This window comes from Telmatherina bonti, assembly GCF_933228915.1.
Source record: "Telmatherina bonti genome assembly, chromosome: 7".
NCBI classification, from domain to species: Eukaryota; Metazoa; Chordata; class Actinopteri; order Atheriniformes; family Telmatherinidae; genus Telmatherina; species Telmatherina bonti.
Window position 1 is genome coordinate 12,956,567 of NC_136625.1, and position 25,233 is coordinate 12,981,799.

Consider the following 25,233-nt stretch of genomic DNA (forward strand, 5'->3'; position numbering starts at 1 on the left):
ATGTGGCCCCCTGACCTTGGGCCTTCAGATGTGCAGCTGACTCTTCCTGGTTTTGGGAGTGTGTTTGAGAATGCTGAGGATCTACAGGCGCCGCTGTCTCCTGGTGGCTTCTGCCAGCCATCGGGAGGCTTTTGCTGCCTTTCCAGGACCCCTCTGTCCCTGTCCTCGCTGAGATGTGACCTCACCTCCCTGCTCAACTGTAAGACAGCTGGACCCCTTGTGGAAAAGACTGTGGAGAACTTTGCAGCCAAAGCTCAAACAGAACCCAAAAAAAGCACCCAGAGGTTCAGCTCCTATCCTCAGCCCTCCCTTCCCATTCCCTACATGCTACCCAGCTGCGCCACATCTCCATCTTTTCCCTCTCAACCTTTCTCCCTTACCTCTTCGTCTTCATCTTTGAGTCTTACTCCTTGCTTGTCTTTTTCTAATAACCACAACAGAGTCTCTCAGCAACATCACAGCCTACAGGATGAGTATCGCTCCATAAAACAAGAGCCTGTAGATGATTTCTTACCATGTAAAAGGGAACCATATCAGATGAACCAACATCAGGGGGATCTGCTCCACATTGGCCAGTCTCTTCAGGGTTACATTGATCAGGACGTTACCCGGCCTCCCATTCACTCCCCCGGGCTCAACACACCTGCAGGGCAGGACCCCACCCTGGACCAGCAGGAGCAGTCGTGTCACTGGATCGACTGCAGCGCCATCTACAGCAGCCAGGAGGAGCTGGTCAGGCACATCGAGAAGGAGCACATCGACCAGCGCAAAGGAGAAGAGTTTGCATGTTTCTGGACCGGCTGCATCCGTCAACACAAACCCTTCAACGCTCGCTACAAGCTGCTCATCCACATGAGGGTCCATTCGGGAGAAAAACCCAATAAATGCATGGTGAGTCTGTTGATTATTGTTGGATCAGCTGTAATAAATGCTATTTTTTTTATTGCACAGCGGTAGATGACAAAACTGACACACTAAATGTCCCTGCAGACCTGTAAAACATCTACAAGGTTTACTGAACATTGGTAACATGTGCAAGATCACGTTAGCTTATAATACGTTATTGATATGTATTATAATCATAACAAAGTATAAAAAAGAAGGATGTGGAGCAGTGCCTACAAGCTTGTTCAGATAGACAACTTGAGCTGTTTTGCTGCCTCCTGTGTGATTTGCTTCACACTCTTCCTGCCACGTATATAACATACCTATCCCATCTGGGTGGTCGGTTCAAGTTCGTGTCTTACACTCTGCCTCGTACTTGCTGCTTCTGCCCTGCAACATGACATGCCATCTGCCTTTCATGCTACATGCTTCTTCAGCCACTCCACCACATCAGCAACCACCTTCAGACTCCAGGTCTGAGTTTCTCTCATCATTCCAGTTTTAAACTGAGAAAACAAAGACAAGGAGCGATGGGTTATGATCTTCACGCTAAACTTTAACCACACGCTTTTTTTTTGTTGTTGTTTTAAATAAAAGTTTATGTTAGCTGTCAAACTGAAATATGGGAAACATCACTGATCAGTACATCTCAAAGTTGTTCAAGTGTAGTGGTCCTGTCCACTATAACTGGTTTTAAAGCCTTATTTTAGAGCTACACATAATCACATATTTTCAGTGTTAGTTTTTTCCCCTTTGTACAGTCTTGTTCTCAGATGAAGATTTGGAGTTGATAATGCTTCAGGCTGCAATTTCAGTAGGATTCACAGCTAATACATCTCAGCTGTAGTCTTGCAAAGGCAACTGTTTGCCAAAAACAACTCGGGCAAAAAATGAAAACGAAAATAAAATCTGTTTTTATGTGCCAGTAAGTATTTCTGAATGACAGGGGGGAAATGCAGACCAGAATGATATAAGTACTCTACATGGCTTGAGAATATAAGTTATTTAACTTAGAATATGTCTTATATAGTGTCTTTAAACTAATTTGCTGTTATGGTGGGGGTGTAAAACAATATTATAGGCCTACTCTTTGTTGTTAGACAATAAAACACCAAGGTTTCAAATGCATTCAGGGAATCCTTTCATTCTTTCTTTAAAAGTGCTTATGAAGCACAAACACAGTTAACCAAAGTGCTTCACATAAGACCACACACAATGAAAGTAAAGATTATAAGTAAAAAAAAAAAAATGGATATAGTGGGGGCTCATTTAAAGTCTACACAACAAAGTTTCTATTCAGGACAAACAAATACAAAACTACTGTGATTTTAATTATTTTAAAAGCCCAAGTTTAGTTTTTTTTAAAATCCTGAACTGAGTTAATTTCTCCTCTGATATAAACCTCTTTGTGACCATTGGGTTGTGTTTTTCAGGGGACATCATCTAATTCTGTCACATTTGGAAAACCAAAACATAAACACAATCTTTGCATTGCAGCTAAAACATGAACTGTTGTTAAAGGTTCAGTTACTTCAGTGTGACTGACTCACCTTCATAGGGATATTATTTACTCCCCAAATTACAATAATTACAGTTTTGATTAGGCTGAAGTAGAAACGTTTATTTGTGTTGGTGTCTTTCCATTGTTGCTGTGAACTGTTTGGAAGGACAGAAAAAATGAATGGATATCAGTGTTTCTTAACCACAGAGCCTGGTGGGTGTTTATCGATAGCAGTCAGTGACTACATCTGGGTTTTTTTAGATGAAAGAAAAGCAAAGGCCTTAAAGTTAACAATATCTGACCATATTTGACCGATGCCTTCACTTTTGAAGCCAAGATCATGCATACAGCAATATTTTCAAGACACGCAACTATTATGAGTTGAAAATAGAGCTATTGATAAATCCATCCATTCATTTTCTTATCCGTCCCATTTAGGGTGGTGGAAAACTGGAGCCTATCCCAGCATACACTGGGCAAGAGGCAGGGTACAGCCTGGACAGATCACCAGTTCATCACACAGCCAACACGGAGAGACAAACAGCAATGCACATTTACAGTCACTTATAGGGACAATTTAGAGCAGGAGTATTCAATTCAATTCAACTTTATTTGTATAGCGCCACTTCACAACAATGTTGTCACAGGGCACTTTACATACACAAATCAACATACACATCATTTTGAGCCACTTCATACACATCCTATAATAGAATCCAACTGATTGCATCAAGTCATGACTTCGATCCAATCCCCCATCCTGAGCATGCACGCGGCGACAGTGGGAAGGAAAAACTCGCCTTTAACAGGAAGAAAACCTGCGGGAGAACCCGGCTCAGGGAGGGTATCTGACTTCAGTCCTCAAGGGTCACAATCCTGCAGACTTTCCCTGATACAACACACCTGACATACATCAATGAGTCATTGTGTAAAACGTCATAGGCTGTTGGAACCATTTAATTTGATTCAGGTGTGTTGAAGCAGAGACACACTGAAAGCCTGCAGGACAGCAGCCCTTGGGGGCCGACTTTGGACATCCCTGACTTAAAGTAACCTTTCAATCTACCACCATCATGTGGCTTTTGGTTCATCATGTCAATAACCTAACATGGATGTCTTTGGACGGTAGGAAAATGCTGGAGTACTCGGAGAGAACCCATGCATACACAGGGAGAACATGCAAACTCCACACAAAAAGTATAGAGAAACTACCGTTCGAAACTCCCCCGCCGAGGCTCGAAGCAGCGACCTTCTTCCTGTGAGATCACAGTGCTAGCTACTGGTATATATGAGAGGAAATTTATCATTTACAATAAAGGGAAGAAGTTGAATCACTGAAATGGTTTTTATTTAATTTTCTGAAAAACTTTCTAAAACATATTTTTACATAAAAAAAAAAAAAAAACTAAATCTAATTTAGATTGTTTTGTATTTTCTAAAATTTTCTTAAATTTATTTCTCTTTGAATCTAAATTTAAGCTTTAAGTTTTATCTTATTAATTACAATTTAAGACTTCTGATGAAGGTCAGTATCAAGGTTTACATAAAGCTTGTAGTGGCAGATATATTTCTCTGTTTTCTTCACACTTTCAGGTCATACTTTGTTTTTTTTTGGCAACAAAACTGAGAGCAGATCAGATTAGGTTAAACTCAAAGCCCAAGGTCTAAATGAAGTCATCTGTCAGGATCCAAGTGTTTTGTAACTTAATTGAGTCCAAGTTAAAAGTTTCTGTCAAAAGATTGTTTTTCTCCACTTAGCAGTAACTTAAGAAGGCTTTTCATTCACTTCACACGTGGAGATATTTATATGTTGGAATCAAACTATCAACACTGGGAACAGACAGTCCAAACAAATCTCATCATCTCCTTTTTTCCAACTTTGCATTTCTTTAAAATGGGACATTTAGAGGTTTTACTTAGTTTGGCATTCACCTGCTTATGCAGCGTATTATATTGATTATAAATCGGGATGATCAGAAACTCTATTCTTGTAACATGTTTGCCTCACTCAAGCATGCAGAGAAAGAAACAGGGTTGCGTTGAATAAATGAATGAATCAATAAGTGAAAGTATATGTAAAATATTGAAAAGCAAGAAATCTGCTGATGATATCTTTTTCACTTTGACAAATACTGTTCTGGCTTCCTGAATCATTTTGATGTCACATGATGCATGTTATCCTGCAGCACTCTGGGGGTGAGAAACCCCCCTTTACAATCTCACTTTCCGGCCTGGAGCTGCATATTTATCATGCTGGATAGGAACACACTGGCCATTTCGGATGCACGCTAAAGAAACCAAATGTGAGATTATCAGAAATAAGGGGAGAAGAAGAGAGAAAGTGACATAGTGAGAGATAAACCAAGAGTTAGATTGGCTTTACTTTTACTCACTGAAAAAAGAGCTCAGAGAAGAGACAGGATGCAATAGGGATGCAGAATTATATGTTGTTAGGCGATGCCAAAGTGCAAAAATCTGCCACAAGTCAGCAGTTCTGCTAGATCAGTGTGGACTGGTAACATGATCCAATCAGTTTTAGAGATTGTTTTCAACTCTCCCTCTTATCTGGTTACTCATAGCTCTAAAAAATCAGTTTTAGCCACAAGTTATTAATTTTGATAGCTTAAAATTGGTTATTCATAACCTGGTAGCAGCATCATGGCAGCTTTGGCTATCATCAGTTTACAATAAATAAGATGGCTTTCCAACATATCTCTGTACTTGGTTTGACATGTACACTTTAAAACGTCCACTTTAAAACTAACATAGTAACTCAGTAATCATCTCTTGCAACCAGGAAGAGAACCAGTTTTTACTTATGTTCAAAGAATTAGTGGCCTCTTTTGGTCACGAGAGCTTTTGAAGGATAAAAGTGTCTATAAAAGCGATGGCTGTGTTATAAAAGCAAATGCTTTACCCCTAACCCACAATCCTTTTCCAACCATAGTTAAGTAACTTTCATTTGCAACTCCAAACATGTGATGCAAAAGCCTGAAGCCAGTGAAGACAAGACAAAGTTTCACCATAACATGTGTTTACATGGCCACCAGCAAATAAACATCCATTAAGGAACTAGAAAGTATTTCACTGTAGTCATTTTGTTTTCAGACTCAGCAGGAGTAAAGTTAACTGTCTAAAATTGACCCAACCTTAATAAGATATTGTTGTCGTACTTGGTCTTGATCTCTTAACCCCTTGATGCCTTGTGTTGCAAACTTGCTAGAAACCTACAGAAAATGAAAACTATTAATTTTCATCCAGTTAATTTTTTTTATATGTTGTTTATAATTGTTTTTAATTGATTGATTATAGCTTTTGTCTTTTAATTGCCCCCTGCCCCCTTTTTCATATATTTACTTTGTTTTTAAATAATTGGAATAAATTTAGGTGTTCATTCATTTTTTATTTGAATCACTTAGTCCAATTAAGGCTCGTGGGGAAGCTGGAGCCTATCCCAGCAGTCTTTGGGTTAAAGACAGGGTACACCCTGGACAGATCGCCAGGGCCGCCACAAAGAGACACACTCCACTCACACTAACTCCTATGGGCATTTGGACAGTGGGAGGAAGTCAGAGTACCAGGAGAGAACCCACGCATACACGGGGAGAACATGCATACTCCACACCGAAAGGCCTCCCCCCAAGCCGAGGATCAAACCAGCAACCTTCTTGCTGTGAGGCCGGTGCTGACCACTATGCCGCCATGCAGCCCAAATTTGGGTGTTGAGGAGTTAAATGTTTATTTTAAGAGAACATTGTTTATCTGCTCCGTCCAACCATCCCTCCATCCTACAAATGCAGACTAACGGTGTGTTCAGACCAAACAACTTTTGAGCGTCAAGAGCAGCAGGTTTCCATGTAAAGTCTATGTGGAGGCGCGGCAAGGGGGCGTCAAGTTTTTGATGCGGGGTGTCAACCAATCAGAGCGACCAGTTCGCAGCTCCCGGAGGATTCCTGCGGTGAACCCAGACACAGGGCTGAGATGCCATTACTCTGTGCAATATTTAGGATAACCATTCCTTGCTAAAAAGCTGAATGTTACTGATTTGGCAACGTAGCAGGATACGTTGCCTAGCAACGCTTTGTTTGTGGGGGGGTGGCGGCTCTCTGCTGAGTGCGGCTCTTGTTGCATTAACACTGAGTATTACTGCCCTACGACAACGTCCTCTAGCTTTATTATTAAATAAAACCATGCTATATCTCTACTGAATCCGCCATCATTCAGACTGACCGGAAGAAAAGCTCCGCCTTTCCCTCCTCTCTTTTCCGCCGCATTTGCTGCTTGCTCCAGACAAGCAGCAGACGCGGCAGAAGCGTTGGGAGCGTTTTGGGTATCAGACACTAAAGTGTCAGTTTAGTGACCAGCGTCGAGCGTTTGGTCTGGACACACCGTTAAAAGACTAGTGGAAAAGGATTTTACGGTCTTGCTGCTCGTAGGCAGAAGAGCCTGTATGTAGCATGTTTTTTTCTAATCCTCATCTTACAGAACACCTATGAGCCATATTTATTAGTTTAAACAAAAGAAATCTATGAGTATTTCCGTTTAAGGACATGAAGTTTGGTTCATTCCAGTTGTCTTGTAATTCAGAGCATCTGAGAGTAGGTAACGTCATTACCAGGCTGTTGGCACAACAAGGTTTTGTGCAAAGTTTCCACCATAAAGTGATGGAAAATGTCTTAGAAACTGTAAGCATCAAATATGATACATTTGGCTTTATGAGGCTAAAGCCCACAATATGTTTGGTCACATTGCTGCTGGTGACGCTTGATGAACATCAGACCAATGAGCCATTGTGTTTTTAGCATTTTTAGCAGGGAGGCTACAGTAACGTTCATGTCATTCAATGACTGCAGTAATGTTAAATGACTGTAAAAAAAAAGTACTTTTCCAAAATAAAATAACTGTTCCCACCGTCAATGGAAACATCTTCAGCCTGTCTGAAAAACTGTTTTATAGAAAATTCCAGGCTGTATTTGAGAGGTGCAGACGACTTTCATGACATCTGAGAAAAGAAACTGTGATGTTTCTGTATTAACCATCATAGCTGTTTCCTTTAAGTTAACAAAGGCACATTGCTCTCCATCACCTCTGTCATCAGTCATTCTCTAAAGCTCAACTCTTCGCAACTGTCCCACGATGACCTTCTGCATGGAGCCAAATTCCCGTCCCTGAAACTGAGTAGCTCTCTGTTATATTCAACTGTCATCAACCCACAACTCTGATTAATAATTCATTCAGAGGTTTTTAGTCAGGGACACACGTCGCCTATAGCTGAATTACTTCATTATAGTATCCTTCTCAGCTGCCAGCTCATAAATGTATTCCAGTGTAAAGTCGCCCTCAAACAGACTAATATTAAATCAACATCGACACACAAAAATTAGTCATTGGTCACACTCAAATTACTTCAGCAATGTCATTTCATTTTCATAAAGTACTAAGACCTGAATATGTGAATGAAGTCAGTTCTGGTGCTGCAATGGAAAAGGACTATTTCATATGAATGTGGTCAGTGTTTGTTAATGAATTCAGCTTTATTTACCAGCTCGTAATGTTGGCAGGTGTTTTTCATGCTGTAAACACAGTCTCCAAAGTGTTTTTAAATCCACTGTGGTTTAGTTATAATTCATAGGGTTTCTGTGACATTCAGAAAGAGGAAGAGGGGGAAAATTGAAATTTTCTGTTTATGACAGGACTACGTGCCTTGCAGTAGAGCTCTATAGTTGGAAAAATAGCAACAACATCCCTGAGACACAAAGTTGTGTTGGCCAAAAAAGACTAATTAAAGACAGATAATCAGAAATTGTTCAAGTAAATTTCCTAAAATCAAACGATCTTAGCTCAAAAAATGAGGAAATTTGACTGTTTCTCCTAGTTTATTATTACTAATTGGTGTTGTATTATACATCGTTGCTAGGCATCAGAAAATAACTGGAACTGCAGCCTACAAAATGATAGTATATGATCATGTTTGATACTGTGCTTTAGTTTAAATTAAAGTTGCATTTTCATTGATCAGCAACATCAGGAAATATAAAACATAATGAGTTTCCTTGTATTGCTCTACTGCTATGCAGATCTTACTTAATATTTAGATGAAGATACAGATCAGCAGCAAGTGTTTTAAATGAAGATATGTGGCACTTTCTGGGTTTTTATTAACTAAAATTCAACCTACTGAGACACACACACTGAGTAAAATATGCCATACAAAAACTGAATATTTAATGTGCTTATTATTATTAAAATGAAATCTAATGAAATTTTATTCCTAAAATACATTTTATGCACAAGGCAACACAAAGTGCTTTATTAATGATTAATTATAATAAATGCAATTTATAACGCACTTCACTTTTGAAATCAAATCTTAAAGTGCTACAATGAGCAGGACAAAAACAGTAATAAATAAACAGCAAAATAAAAACAGCATCAGCATCAAGAGCACTTAACAATAAAATAAAGAAATTAGCCATAAAAAGCTTTTCTTTTGTTTTTTTTAGAAAGGAAGGTTATTGGAAAGGAAGGAAAGAATTATAAAAACAATTTATACATGTAAAAAACCTTCATACAACAGAGTATATCACAACAATAAACATCAACAGGATGAAAATATCTGCCTTGATGCAGCTGTGAGGAAATAATATCTTGGGAATCCATTCATATCACAACTCAGCCCACCCGCGGCCATAGATGGCATCACCATGGTAACTACTCAGGCCAGGGTGGGCAAGGGTCCACTTCACAGCCACAGGTATACCAGGCTGGACCCCCACAGCCACCCAGACCAGGGCAGTCCCCATGACAACAACCCCAAATGATGTTACATAATACCTGTTTTCAGCCTGTAACCTCTACCCTGATTAAACAGCAAGAATATTGCAGTGGTTAAACTTTGCACCAAATCTTTGGCAACTGTAGTTGAAATGGATCTACTTTCTTGTTTTAAGTGTAGAAATCTCTGAGTATTTATCATATGGATCATCAATATGAGCTCTTATTACAAAAAAAGAAATTACAAGAAAAAATGACAAAAACAACAATTTCTGTATTCTACTGGCCGAACTGAAGGTAAAAGACAGTGAGTGGTGGACGTTAGTGGGGATTTATTTTTATGTAACATAATGTATGCACAGCACTGCTATGAATCACTATTTTTGAAAAGCACTGAAAAAAAGCTAATTCAGCCGAATCAACCTGCATGCATTGATCAACTCTTTCATGCAAAGTTGCCACTACAATGTTGACCTCATCAGAAACCTTTTTCTACTATACGCATGAATGCACTGTGCACCTTTGCCACTTCAGTAGACCTTAGTGAGTCATTCCACCCAAGGACCAATAAAAAATAAAAATGAAGAAAATTAAAAACAAATTTTCAAGAAGCAAATAGAAATGAATAGCACTTAATCTGCACAAGTAAATTATTATGTGTGAAAAATGTATTTCACACTTTAACAGCTGTTCATGCAGATCTTAGATTTTCTTAAAATGTCTTTAAAATGTTAATGTGACATGTGTCTGCAGGTCATAATGGGTAAATCAAAAAGTAACTGGGTGGAAATATATCATGTTTGAAGATACAACACATGGAGATGCATGGAATACTAAAGAGGTGAGTCATTAATAAATTGTGAAACAAGATTTACATCTATAACTGGAACAATAACAATCTGTTTTTCACACTCAGCGTAGTAAAGCTTGATTTTTCACCCAAACTGTCTTTAAATATAGACAAATTGTTTTTATACCTAAATCCTAATATGCTCACAACATGGAATTTGCTTCTTTAAAAAAAAAAAATAAAAAATTATAGATTATCTTTTCTTCAGTGCACAAGAGAAGACTTGGAACCTATTACAATAACCGGAGGAGATATTGAACCCAAACTGTTAAAACTCAGTTACATGCCTGAACCTAACGAGGTGGTCAAGGCAGTGAAGTCCACTTATGGTATCTTAGCATTTTTCAGACACGTTATAGCAGAAGATGTCTGAACACCTGCACCTAAATTGAATGCCGTACAGATAGAACACAAGTTATCACCCTGAAAACTAGTAGATCTACAGTATGTGTGTGTATATATATATACATATATATACATATATATATGTATATATATTTAGTGCCCAAACTTATTCACAATCTGAATGGACAATGTAAACCATAAAGTATGGAGTGGGAAGAGAGACGCCACATGTTGCCTGGATGATGATGACAGATGTCCAAAGTCAAAATACAGAGTCTATAAAACAGGGAAATATTGTGTTATTTATTTACTGAATGTTGTAATACTCTGGCCCTTGAGGGCTACCATCCTGCAGGTGCACATAAGCACAGAAATTGACTCCCAAGTTTTTAAACATTTATTATTATTATTAATTAGTCATTTATAACGGTTTACCGTTTTATGATATTGTCCTGTCAGTATAAATATTCTGCTGTTTAATATACTCAAAGGAGCTTCAGATGTGTACTAATTCATAGCTGAATACACATCTATTTACAAAGGTTTTCTAGAAATACACTAATGCTTATTTATTGACCTTTGAATATCTTAGTCCCCCACACTGAGCTGCACCTTGCTTGGAGCTGAAACAAGGTAAATATCAGCCACGTTGTTTTTAACAGTAATTCATGCATGAATGCATCATTTAAGTGTCTGTATTGAAGTTTGACAAAATTCTATTGTTCATTATATTTATAAGTCATTAATGGGCAGATGTTACATCTTGGTGTGTTTAGAAAATAAAGATGCAAATTAGTGGAAACTGAGAAGCACACAGCGTAGAAACATTAGAAAGCATTATCAGATCATCTTACATGTCATTAGGTTTGATGTTTTCAATTTATTTAATGATATTAAAAGCATGAAATACTGTTTTGTTTTGTTTTTTGGCAGTATTATAGCCAGAACGTGTTTTTTTTCTTTAATGTTAAGATTTTAAATACAAAGTTAAAGTTTTTTTTAAACAGCTTGGTTTTAAAAAAGGGGAAATAGCTGCAAGTAATTACATTTAAAAGTATCACAGAACTCCATCTGTTTGTATATTTCACTCTCTGGGCTGTATTTTTATACAGGGTTGGTTTTAAAATGAGATTTAGTCCATCATCATGATGTAGTGGGATATTTTTTTATTTACAGACTTGTGAAACTAAATGAGGTGAGTGACATTTACAGACTCATTAGTGAGACCTAATAAAGGACAGAATAAATATAAGGAAGAAAAACAGTTTAAAAGGGATGAAAGTTTCTCTCCAGACTGTTAAAATAACATTAGAATGTTGTTTAGCACTAATTTCCAAGACATGTTGAGAAGTTTCTTTTTTTTTTTTTTTAAATCTGCCTGAAGGAACTCTGTTAAATTATAGTTAAAAAAAATATTTTCCTATAACAAACAGCTATCTATTCCAAATAAATATAAACATTTCATTTTGTGGATATTAAAAATTGTAATATTACACTGTTTATTTACAACATCTATAAAGAAAAAACTTGCCTTGCAGTTGTTTTGCTTCCTAAAGATACTGAAGTTAAACCTTTGGCATGAAGCTCAGATGTGACAGACGGATAATTTGTAATAATTTAGATCTAAAAATGATTTTGACAGACTTTCTGCTGTTTATGGCTTACAGTGTGTGAAAACTGCTGATGCTGATATTAGCATCTTGTCAGGCTTCTGTCCAACAGAAACACTTATTCACAACCACACCACACCTGACCGTGTGTGTGTGTGTGTGTGTGTGTGTGTGTGTGTGTGTGTGTGTGTGTGTGTGTGTGTGCAGTTTTATTGCAGTTTGTTCATGGGAAAAGGCATTTACCTACATTTTATGATTCTTTATTTCCTCTTTAATTAATCTGTCTTAAATGTCACTCAGCTCTGATGTGAGAAAAACATTTTATTACATGTTAATAAAAAAATACAAAGGGATATGTGATTTCATTTGAGGGATTAAAGTTCTGATGGTTTAATCATACTTCTTTCTTTCCTGTTTTGTTTTGATTTCATATAAGGGGACTGTGTTGAAGATGAATAAATACTGAAGACAAACTATTTCCAAGTCTCATAAATGGATATTTTGTTTACAATAGAACATTAAAAACATTTCAAATGTTAAAAGTAAGACACTTTACTGCTTAAAGAAGTAGGGATGTTTGATATTGACTTTTTTACAGATGTCCAATATGTGAATTTTGTCTAGCACCTAATTTCTGAAACAATATCAGCCGATACCAATATTTTTGGAGCAAGTTTTGCCAAACAAACAAAAATATCTCGAAAACTATACATGACATCTATTATATTTTGTCATTTTGAGTTATAGGAGACTTTGCTGAAGTTTTACATATAATATGGCCTTGTTGTGTGACCTCTGTTCGTTTAAAAAAGTAAAAGTCGATACTTATAATTTCTGATGTTGCATTATAATGTCGATATCGTCTAATGTCGATATGAACATAATATCAGACATTTCTATAAAGAACTCCATTAGCTCATCAACACACTAGTAAAAACATAGAAGCAGGTCCATGTTTATCATCACGTAGCATCTCTCTGCTAGCCAGCAGACTTTTGTCTAGTCTAGTCTGAAATCTGATTCTTTCTGCTCAGCAGTCTTGGGTTTTCTTTCTGTTTTCAGTTGGTGAAATGGTCTCAGCTGCTGGTCAGTCCACGACCATTACTGAAGCAGTCCTATAATAGATCTTGGATTTGGTTTACCAGTGTGTTGCACAACTTTGCAGGTCATTCCCTCAAAAATACATAATTTGATTGGCATCATGTGTTCCTCTAAAATTGGAACATTTCAGCAGTGACAATTCTAGATGTGCAACTTTTCACTTTCATAGTCACTAATACATCCCATCTCATCACACCACTGGATGGTAACACCGCAGGATGCTTATCGTATTAGATTACAAAACTTTCGCAATCAACTATTGCCATATATATTTAGTAGGTTTAGTATTTATCAAATCTTTGTTTCTAAAATACGCTGTTGTCTTATGAAAACTGTCTGATGGTCACCGTTGACCACGTCCAAAGACTCTCCTATTAAAATTCTGCCTCCTCAACCTCAGCTAGATAAAGCTTTAGATGTCATCCCTATATGTGCTGCTTCAGTTACATTATTATTGTGGATGGAAGCACCATGATTTCTAACAGAGTCATCACCGTCACTGTTGCTAGATGACCAATGCAGGAGGCAAATATTTCCCAAATAGCTGAGAAAGAACTTTATGAGCAGGGAAAAGCATTTTAGCATGTTGCTGCTTTCTCTGCAATCCATCCTAACCCAATCCTAACCCTAACCCTGACTATAAGAGCCTCCTCATCTGCTCCGCATGGCGTCTTTGAAACACGACTTCCTCATAAGCGCGTACCAGTTATGCTACGTTTACATGTCTGACATCTCATGGTGGAAAGTTGTAACAGGTTTAAGCTCTCTAGAGATCTGGCTTGGCGCTTATTGCAGTTTTGAGACATTGAATGGTTAAATGAGTTTTGGCTCGATAAAGACTGCAGAGTTTCTGAATCATGGTTAAAGTTGGTTTTTTTTTTTCTGCATGATCAAACTTTCACCTGTATCTGTGATGTCACACTGAGCCGTATTCGCAGACTGATTTCTGGAAGATTTCCCGAACCCATTAAATGATTTCCTGACAGACTCATGTCTCTTTAAATGCAGTGCTAGTTTAAAGGTCTTCAAATTAATCCAATATTTAATTATGGCTGTGTTCACTACACACAAAAAATGTATCCAGATGTCTGATCTGTAGATTCATGCTAATTATTTCTAACAGATGGTTTTTAGTTTTCTTTTTTAGTTTTCCAGAAAATTGCCAGATTTGGAGCAACAAGATTAAAATATGATAAATCTTCATCATAAGTAACATGTAGCCACTTCCCTGAATGTGCTGCACATGAAAATGTCAACATGTTGAGTTTTAATTACAGAAACAACTTGGTTTTCAAACACCAATGTCAAGGGAGAAGATGGTTATTATGTCATAAACTTACTTGTTTTATTTATTTCTTCCTTCCTCAACTTTTTGCATTCATAGTTTGAGGGCTGCTCTAAGGCCTTCTCGCGACTGGAGAACCTGAAGATCCACCTCAGGAGTCATACAGGAGAAAAACCGTACATCTGTCAGCACCCGGGCTGCCTCAAAGCCTTCAGCAACTCCAGCGACCGCGCCAAGCACCAGCGCACGCACCTGGATACGGTCAGTTCACGTCTGACAGACTGCTCTTTACATTTAAAAAGCACAAGATCACACATGTACAAACATGTTTTAACCAAGAGCCTGATGAGACTTCAGTGAACAGTGAATGGATCAACTGATGATCCAGATGCTTCGCTCAGGTCCTGCATTTCAGAAAGATTGGTCGCTTTAAGCTCCGAATCTCTTCCAGGTTGACCTGGAGGTGGCAACATAAAACTAAATTTCACTTAAAATGTTTACATTCAGATGTCAGTAAAATACAAAATAATATAAAGTCAAGTAAAGACAGCTGTCAGCTTCCCTACAAATATTTAAAACAACATGTTTTATCTAACACATTTCTTTTATCATTATTAAAACATTTATGAAAAGAGGAGCATGTTTGTGAGATCGTGATATTTTAAAGCTCATGCAAGGAGAGAGCGGTTTTGCTTGGCTCTGAGCGCACCTCAGGAACATTTCGAGAATTAGATTTTCATGTTGGATACTGTGATATGACAGGAGCTGGCGGCGTAAGTAGGTATATTACCCAAAAAATGTCTTTGCAAAAATCACATCTAATTTTCTTCTCTGGTATGAAGACGACCATCTTAAAGGTACAATGGTGAGAGCATGAGTTTGCATTTGTTACGCATTCTAATTCAGCAGAATATGCCAAACCTGTTTTCAACAAAAGATGTAGATTTTTTTCATTTCGGATTCACATGATAGAAGTCAAGATATTTGGGTAGTAGTTTTTTGTAAATCATCTGTCATTTTTGTTTGATCTACAGGTTCATGCTAAGTGTGTTAAACAAAGAAAAAAAAACACATTCCTCCAAAAACTGTCAGGTTTAATGACTAAACATGTGTGGAAAAGCAGCCATATTTAAATAAAAGCTTTGAAAGACTTTCAGGAAATCTGGAGAACTATAACATAAAAGCACTTTAAAAGATCACAAGAACTTTGGCGCCTTGTAAGTAAAATCTAAAGAACTGAAGGATGGCTTAAGACTCGGGAATGGAGCTGTAGGTGTAGTGCATGCTTGCCTCTCTAACTGCAACCCTGGTGTAGCCTAACCACACAATCACTGTCAACTGGTTTATGGTCCAATCTTTGTATTCATTAAAAGAATAAATGTCTTTTACACAGAATATGTTGATATATATGGTTACAATCTTTTTAGTATTTATTACCTATTCATAAGATATCTGCACTTTAATATTGCAATATATGCAATATGTCTCCTGGTCACCTTAAAAACTTGATTTTTCACTGTTGCTTTTATTCTTTTATCCTGTTTATTCTATTTTATTTTTACTTCTATTTATATAGACGTATCTTAAGTGTGTCTTACTGTATGCCTGAAGCAAAAAGCTGCTGAACAAAATATCATTGTTCCTTGCATAATCACAATAAAGATGTCTGATTCTTTTTTTTTTTTTTTTTTTTTGTCTTGTCCAGCATTTAGGCAAGCAGAATGATGGTCTGGATGCTGTGTTCTGCTGAGCAAATTTTCTCTGCCAAGGGAAGCTTTATAGATATAATGATCCCCTTGACTTTCTGAATTTTTATTTTATTTCTATGTTTATTTTGTATTGTTGTTTGAATTGTAGAGTTTGTACTGCTGGACCAGAGAGGACAGACAAAAGACAGAAAGAGAAAGGAGAAGAAACACCTCATAAGAAAAGGGAAAGAGATAAAGGGAGAGAAAAGGGAGAGAAAAAAACAACAACTAAAAAATAACCCAAAAACAAAAAGAAAGAAAACAACCTACAGATGTATACATACACACATACAGGCACACACATACATATACACACACATACACACGCATACATACACATACATATACACACACGTATACACACATAATATATATATATATATACACAAATATATACATATGTACACATATACATATACACATACATACATTTACACACACACCTCTATGCACACACATACACACACATACATACGTACAAACATATACGCACTTGCCAGTATTAACACATATACATACACATACAAGCCAACTTTAGATCATAGTAACTAAACTATGAATCTAAAAAGTTAAATATAAATGAGAAACAAACAGAAATGAGAAAACTAGCTGCTGTTAGTGAATAAAACGGCGTGACGACTCGGTGACTGTGTCACATGCAGAACATGCAGAGTGGAACGTGTTCCGGAAAAGGTGATCATGCCAGTGTGACCCTTCCCACACAAAGGCAAGAGGCACGCAAGATGTCTGATTCTGATTCAGATATATCAAATCATCATTACAGATTAAAGATCAGTGACTTTTAACTAGCAGCCCTTTTTGATTGCTTAGGAAGAAGTCAGTCAGACCCATTACTTTATGTTTTCAGTAAAAATAAAGGAGTAAAAATTACAATATTTTCCTCTGAAAGTACTGAAATGGAAATGGAAAGCTGTAAAAATACATGCTGCTTTGTTGGACTGTTTTATAGCGTCTAACATAGTAATACTTCAAAGGTTGCATCCATTTGTCCAGAATTCACACAAATATATTAGGTTTAATTTACAGTGCAACAGCTCCCCTCGTCCTTCCTCTCTGCCTGATATACAGCCTGAATTTGCTGGGACACTTAAAACTGCATACCCTCTGTGGATTTATTCTGCAGCCCAAAGTTATTTTTACTCCTGCTGACAAGCAATGAGGATTTAGTAGTAATCCAGCAAATCAGATCTCTTATTACACGGATGAGATGGGGCTGCAAGTCGCATTCAGCTGTTATTACAACAAAAGTAGAAAGTTATTTTCTCCCTTTTGTGGTTTCGTACCGGCTAATGGCGGTTTCACAGTTGCGTCACAAATCAGGAATCAGACACATCTGGCGCCGTTTTGGAGGACTGGCAGAATGTAAATACTTACTAAATATAATATAACAGCCAGCTAAGACTTGTTTTTCAGGTCTGATTAAATGGCATGCATAGCGTTACTGAAAATTCCAGTGCAAAAACTTGCAGCTTTTGAGGGATGGATTTTTGAGGGATTTAGTTTGTTTTTTATTTCTTACCAAGAGCTGGTTTTCATCTGTTTTTTGCAACATTTGTTTTTCACCGTTGATTTTGGGATGGCGGTGGCTAGTTTCTGTAACAACAAGGCGTGGTGTTGAGTAGATGCTTTGCATTTATTGTCATCTTAATGATAACACAAAGTATTTGTCATTCACAGATTAATTTATATTCATCCATTCATCATCCTGACAGCTTAATCCAACAAAGGGTCGCAGGGAAGCTGCAGCCTATCCCAGCAGTCTTAGGGCGAAAGACAAGATACACCCTGGACAGCTCGCCAGTCCGTTGCAGGGCGATTTATTCATTTGATGCATTTTGTTCTATGTAATGAGCTCATTTCTCTGTTTTTAGGCAGTTTTATACACGTTTGTAGCTCTGAAAATGTCTTCTGGAGAAGCTACAAATAATTACAACTTTAAGTACAGACTATTCGTCCTGCCAGTTTGATGGTAATGAATCTAAAAAAATATAAAAAGTGAGTCACTTTTTGGAGAAATCATAACCATCTAGCCTGCGTGCATCTTCTTAGTCTTTTCTCTCAGCCTTGTAATACTTTGCACTCACGTTTTGGTAATGTTAATGTGTCAAAATACATAAAGTTCAGATGTAAAACCAAAGCCTGTCAATGTTAGTGTTGAGAAGGACGCCTTGTCATTTTCAGCACGGTGCACACCAAACACTGAGATTTCATTTTATTTTTGCATCATATCCTGTCCTGTGTGCTTCATTCACAGACCATCTGGGACAAAATGTCTCATCCTGGTAAACTTCAGTTGGAAAGCGCTAGTGTGTTTGGGTAACTGTTAGGAATATCTCAATCCAATACTAGAAGATCAAACTACATCTTTTATTAGTTGTTTTTCTGCTGAGTTATCAAATAAAAATGTCACCAAACAAAATAATGAAAGAATTAAGTTCAATAAGCTTGGTTGATATTTTCTTTTGGTAAAACATTTTATATTCAGCAAAATTTTTCCTTTAGGTTGATGTCTTTAAGGATTTTAAAGATTTTTGCACAGATAAGTGTTAAGTTGACGTGCATTTTCATTTCCAGTCGACCGGAGCTGGTCTCAATAGTAATCTTATCCATCAGAAACTGTTTCAAATGTCTCAGATCTGGCCAACAATGGGGAGACGTCCTGATGCCAGATTAATGCTGAATTCCATTAATCCATCCACCCATCAAGACATTGGAATCCAAGCACCAGTCGTAGTCTATAGTAGGGATCAACAAATCCAGACCTCTTACGCTGAAGTCCTGCAGGTTGCTATGTGCTTCAACACTCTGACTCAAATTAAATGACCTATCCATCCATCCATCCATCCATCCATCCATCCATCCATGTTCTTTTTGTCCAAGGTCGGGTTATGGGGTCAGCACCTATCAGGGAAGTCCAGTCTTCTCTTTTTCTGGCCACATCTTCCAGATCATCCCACTATGTTCCCAAGACATCTGAGAGATGTTTCCTGACTCTTCCCTGGCCATCTCTTCCAGTGGGACATGTCCAGAACAGCTCGCCACCTGTCTCAAAGCGGAAGCCCAGACATCTTGTGGAGGAAACTCTTTTGGCCACTTATGTACGCAATCTGGTTTTTCGAGTCACTAACCACGGCTCAAGGCCATAAATGAGAAACGTAGATCAACCAATGGGCTCAGCTCCTTCTTCACCACACAAAAGTACATGAATATACACCCTTGCAGGTTGTTTTTTGACAGGTTCCCATGTGAATAATGGCTGAATTCTTCTCTCTTCCACTCTCTAAGCTTGCAGATGAAAGGTAAATCTATTGCATTTTCAGCTGAGGAGCTTCTTATGTAACATGTTGACATGATTACATGTCCTTCCTTTCTCTGTTTGTGCCTTTATCAACAAATTCAAATTTTTATCCTGAATGTTTATGTGTAGATTGTAGATGCATTTGTACTGTGAATTGTAAACATAGTCTATGTCTGGCTTTGTGATTGCACATGTGTGATTGTGCAATGTGTTGTTAAGTTTCACAGTTTCTTTAAACATTTCCCACCCATCCCAAATGGAGAAGATTATGTGACATGTATATGTTTATAATATATAAAAGACAGCATTCAGTCTCTTCTATGTCCGAAAGGAAAATACCAGAAGCTTTGTTGTCAAGTTTTCCCTTAATTTGAAAACCAGTTGAGAAGTTCTCAAAAATCCCATCTTAATGTTCATTTTGTAAGAAGCTTTGTTTCAACATTCTTTGTCTATTTCATTTTAATTTTCTCCCACCTATCTTTGTCGTTTACAGAAGCCGTATGCCTGTCAGATCCCAGGATGCACCAAGCGTTACACTGATCCCAGCTCGTTACGAAAGCACGTCAAGGCTCATTCTGCGAAGGGCCTGCAGGAAAAGGAGATCAAGGTACAGACAAAACCAACGTTCTTGTACATTAAATAATGCAATGTGGTAACCTCCACGAGCCACCACATCAAAAACAAAACGGCAAATTCTTTAGCTGTCATCAGTCAGATCTCAAAGGTACAATTTCCTAAACCAGTAGGACACCAACATCCCATTTAATATCATGGGAATGTAGTGAAACCAGCAACTTCTTTTATGTTCAAGCGTGTTTGGTCAACAAGATGTTTCCTTTACTTGGCTCTTTACATGCACAATGGGAAACCTGATTCCGGTCCCCAACGGGACAAACCTGACTCAGATCCGTGAAGGATAAACAGGCTTGTGGAATAGTTGACATCAAGTTGCTGCAGAGATGGTGGCCCCAGTTTAAGATCCCATACAGGCATCATAGTGATCTAAAACGAAGTAAACTAAAACTTAATATATTCTTTAATCAGTTAGTAGGGTCATCCAAGACGACTAACGCCAGTAGGTTTGGTGTTGTGAGAGTTAAAGATTTTGTTGCAGTCACCTTCATAAGGCATACTGCCTGAGGAGTGACTGCACATTTAAATACAAACATGAAATATAAACTAGTTTGGTGCAGCATGACCTTGGCCACACTTTCCGCTGCCTTGTAAACAAATTCCATACAGCTCGGAAGTAAAATCAAGGATGCACAGCTTTTAAATATAATATAAACTGTTTCTTTGTCTACTTTTTTCCTAAATGTGTTTTATTTTTTCCTTAAACTGCATTTGCTGAAAACCAAAATACTTATATACAAAAAGCTACATATTTTTAATAGGTGTACGTGTTAATAGGCAGTTTTAATGTTAGTTTTTTCTTAACATTTCAGGAGAAAAATAGTTTTGAATCAAAGTTTAATTGGAGTCAGAGATGCTTTGGGTGCCTTGCAACCACAAGTCAGTGATCACTTCGGTACCACGTTACTACTTCCATTTTAAAATACAGTCTTTTATAATTATTTTGTTACCCTATAATGTTGGAATAAAAGTTGCTAAAAATCTACTAAAAGCATGAACTCAGCAGGGTTTCAGATTCTTAGTTACAACACACATTTCTGTGTATTTCATTCTTCTTGAAAAAAGCAACTCTGTAATGACTGTCAGCAGGCAACAATTGGTGACTCACTCCAAATCTTAAGTTAAGTTAAGTTGTTTTCTCAAGCTGAAAAAATACCAGCTTGAAATAATTAGCTGTGTAGAATCTGATGTTGACAATTCGTGTTATTATTGAACCATCTTGAATACCTAACTCCACAGATATTCAGCAAAACCTTCATTGAAATCAGATCTTTATAGAAAAAAATGGGTTTGTTTATTTTAATGTAATTTTATAAACAAATGGGACTGTTTGTTTTGGTCCTGGTCTTTCGCCTGAGCTAAACATCAGCGGTAATAATGATGACAGGAGAAAGAGAAACGCAAAGCAGAAACTTGTTTTCTCTTCTGCTGATTTCATGATTCTCGTCTGATGGAAGTCAACATTTGGCTCATAGGCAAATGAGATGACTGTGCATTTTGTTCTATTTAAACCTCAAGGCTCAAAAAGCTGTTGTTCCAGAAAGAATTTTTTTTAAGACTTTCACTCAGAAAAGAGAGACTCCTGAGAGATCGGTGGTTATATGTTGTGTTTCTGAGAAAAGCAGATGGAGAGCAGAAAGGAAGGAAAAAGTGAACATGTTTATTATTCAGTCGGATGAAATACAACTAAGCATCACACTCTCTCCCTGGAAGTCAGAATAGGGAGTCTATTGTTTTGCATTATCTGGGCCTTGTTTGTTTTCTATGGACTGTGAGTGACTTTGAATTTTGTGTGTATTCAAATGCTTTGTTGGTTTAAACAGAACAACATGTGCTTGTAAGTTGTGACGTGGCCAACACACCCTGTGGAGCTAAATAAGACTTTGAAATATTAAACATGCACTTTAAAATCTCCTTAAGGTTATATATTTCTTAAAGCTTATGTGACCCAGTTATTGAAGCATGCATCTTAATAAACACTGGTTTGGGCAAATCTTCCATGTTGATTACATGCACTTAGTTCTTGGCAAACTTTGGGTGCCCTCTGCAAGCTTCCTTTGTCAATAAATTGTTGTGGAAAGTCCTGAGGGATGTTCTGTTAATGGTGGATAATAAAGTAAATTATATTGCCTTAACTTCGTTTGAACATTTCGGAATGAGATTGCCAAACACGATTTCTGGATTTTGTACGTGAATATGCTGGATCGCAAGACGAAACAAGAAACAGGCATCTGGTGAAAGCATCATTTATTGGAAAAATTTGGCTGCAGAGAACTAGCTGTGTTTTCAGTTTTTATCTATTCTTTATAACAAAAGGGTAAAAAAAATCTTTTTAAATGTAGTTTAAACAGTAAAACACACAATGAAAATATCGAGGCTGCAGCTTTAACATGCTACATAACTGCATTTGTCAGCTCAGTCTTAATAAACAAGTGTTTTGCCTTGCCGGCAGGCTAAACTGCACACCGCTCTGGAATCAACCATCTTGACTGATTGCTTGGCGAGGCAGCATCTCCACAGTTCAGCATCTTCCCACCAGGAAAACAGCTCACCTTTACCAACCTTAGATGACTTCACAGGTATGTGCAGATGAAACAGTAGCAAATGTCTGTGTTTACTCTCCAGGAAGTTGGTAAAAAAACAAAGAAAAGGGGGTAATTGCTCAAACACCTGGGCTGTTAAGCTGTCTCTTTCATTTTCTCCCGTGGCCTCATTTGCTCCTTTTTCACTCCCTGCCGCCTCATTCCTTCTATGATAGCTCATCATGCCAGTGTTTACCTTGTCCAATTACCGGGCACTGACTGTGGGCAAGTTGGCCCCGGTTCCTCCCGTCCTTCAGCTTTTCCAACACAGGTTTTTCTAGCCAAGTTCTTTTTCTTCCCCTCTCAATGGCTGAACTGGGATCAAGAAACTGTCAGGTACACTGAGGCTCAGTTGGCAAAGAAGAGGAAAGAGCGTCCAGGAGAGCTGTCCATGTCTATTACTTCAGACTACTTGCAGTTTTACCCAAAGGACTTAGAGGGAAAAGCCTCAAACGGCAAACTCCGCTCTATGTTTATTCAGGGTGAAACAAGCATGTCAGTGTTTAATTCTCAAAGTATCCCAAGAGGACTCAGTCCTTATTAAAAATGGACAAATGTTATTAGCCTGAAACCTTTCTGACTAAAATGGAGTTCTTTTTGTTGGGTTTATGGTAACATCATCAGCTGTGAACTCAAACCCGTTGAAAGGCCTGCTAATGACATATAAAAACAGTTTGAAATGAACAGCAAAGTGATCTTTTTAGTAGTTTTTAGCTCTTGGCTGATGAAGGCTAAACAGCTGGTTATAAAGCTTGATGGGAAGAACACAGTCTTGCCAACCATTTCCACTGGAAGCGAAAGCATGCTTCACCATTTTGTACCGTTTGCTCCACATCTCATTACTTCTCTCCTATCCCTGTGCTCACATATCTTTTTTTACAGCCAAAATTTCATGCACACATTTTGTTTCTGTTGTATAACGACAAACTAGCCTGAAATATTCATTTAAGACATTTTAGGACTGCTCCAGATTCTTAGATTTATGGCTTGCTGTTTTCATAAACTGTAAATTGAGACGGTCATGGCCCACTGGTCACATAGAATTAGCAACATATTTTTCATAAACTGGGTTTCTAGCTGTAAATCGTCATTAACTGTGCTGACATCAAAATACAGTAACACATTTAAACTTCTTTTTTGTTTCAAATCCTTCTAAATTGGCACAAGAGACTGTGTTAATCCAATCCAATCCAATCCAGTTTATTTATAAAGCACCGTTAAAAACAACAAAGTTGACCAAAGTGCTGTACAGAAGAAACAATAAAACATACATATTTACATCATAATTGGGGCATCAGCACATTGTTAATAGTAAAACAACCCTTTAAATTAGTAAAACGCCAAAGAGAAAAAATGAGTCTTCAGACAAGACTTAAAAACAAGAAGCGATTCAGCCTGTCTAATGTACAGGGGCAGCTTATTCCACAACTTGGGACCAAATTAAGACTAAATTCATATTAGATTTCTGAATGTTATGTAAATAAAGTTATATTTCTTTGAAGCTGTTATTCTTATGGAAGAGCTGCAAACCCTCAGATGCTTTTTACTTAAATCTTGCAATCTCAGATACAAGATTATGGACTCTAAACTGAAATTTTCTGAGCTGCTTTTGACATCCTTTGGTTTATGGATAGTCCATTAACAAAAGAAAATACCTGACACTGTCTGTGGTTTCCTTTCAGGTTTGTACTCAAACACCACCACCACCTGCAACAGGGGGAACCCAGAGTTTCTGCCTCCATCAGCAGACACCTCCTCCAGGTATTCAGGCTTGGAGGGAAACTTTGATGCCAATAGTCCAATATCTTCATTAACAAGCCCAGGGAGCATAAGGGAAGGGTGAGTTTAACTCCATTCTGCCATTTAAAGGTTTGTTAATGTTATTTTGAAACATCCATCCCTGGAAATTTAACAGATTTTATAACAGGCTGAAAAAAGGTTAAGTACCTTGCTCATGCACAGCAACAAAGAAGTAGGAGTTTATTAGTCTCTCTCAGATTTTGGCCCTTTTTGCACGATATGATAAACTATAGATGAGAAAACCATTTCTTCCATTTCAACACTTCCATGTTTGTAATGTTAGGTTGCTCCTCGGGAAGCAGAGCATGTTAATGAAATTTAATTATGTACCCAAAGGCAAACTTAAATCACCAGTCCATCCCTAAAAAAAAAGAAGAAAAAACATGTTTTCCCACTTATTCTTTGTGGTCTCTGGCAGGGTTTCATGTTATCTGTATGGATTACTGCTGCCAACGCCATATAATGGAGTTGAATGGGATTTCATTTTGGCAGTTTTCACTCTGAGCTTTTTTCTGCAAAAGATAAAAATAGTGAAAACTGACCACAGTTTTCTTCTCTTCTCTGTATCTGCTTTTGGAGCAGCTGCTTTTTCAGGATTTAACCACTGAGCATTTGTGTTTTTATGTCTATTTATTAGACAACTCTGGCAAGTATCATTTTCAAGCTGCTCAATATTGCTAAGCAAGCCATCCCTGGGATCAAAACCCTCGTTTGATGTGATTCTAAAGGTTTCGCAGTTACTTTGCTTTCTTTCTCGTCTGGAAAGCACATGCTCAGAAACAGGCAGATTGATATGGGCT

General features: G+C 37.6%; 1 protein-coding gene across 1 annotated transcript; it reads left to right on the top strand.

Moving 5' to 3' along the window:
* Positions 1-24,476, top strand: glis1a (GLIS family zinc finger 1a; the record flags this gene model as incomplete). The annotated part of the gene is made up of 5 exons (XM_079243714.1): positions 1-891; positions 14,451-14,612; positions 19,912-20,025; positions 22,504-22,630; positions 24,316-24,476. The coding sequence occupies 5 exons, from the start codon at positions 1-3 to the stop codon at positions 24,474-24,476; spliced, it is 1,455 nt and encodes a 484-aa protein (XP_079099840.1).
* Between the last annotated feature and the right edge of the window lie 757 nt (positions 24,477-25,233).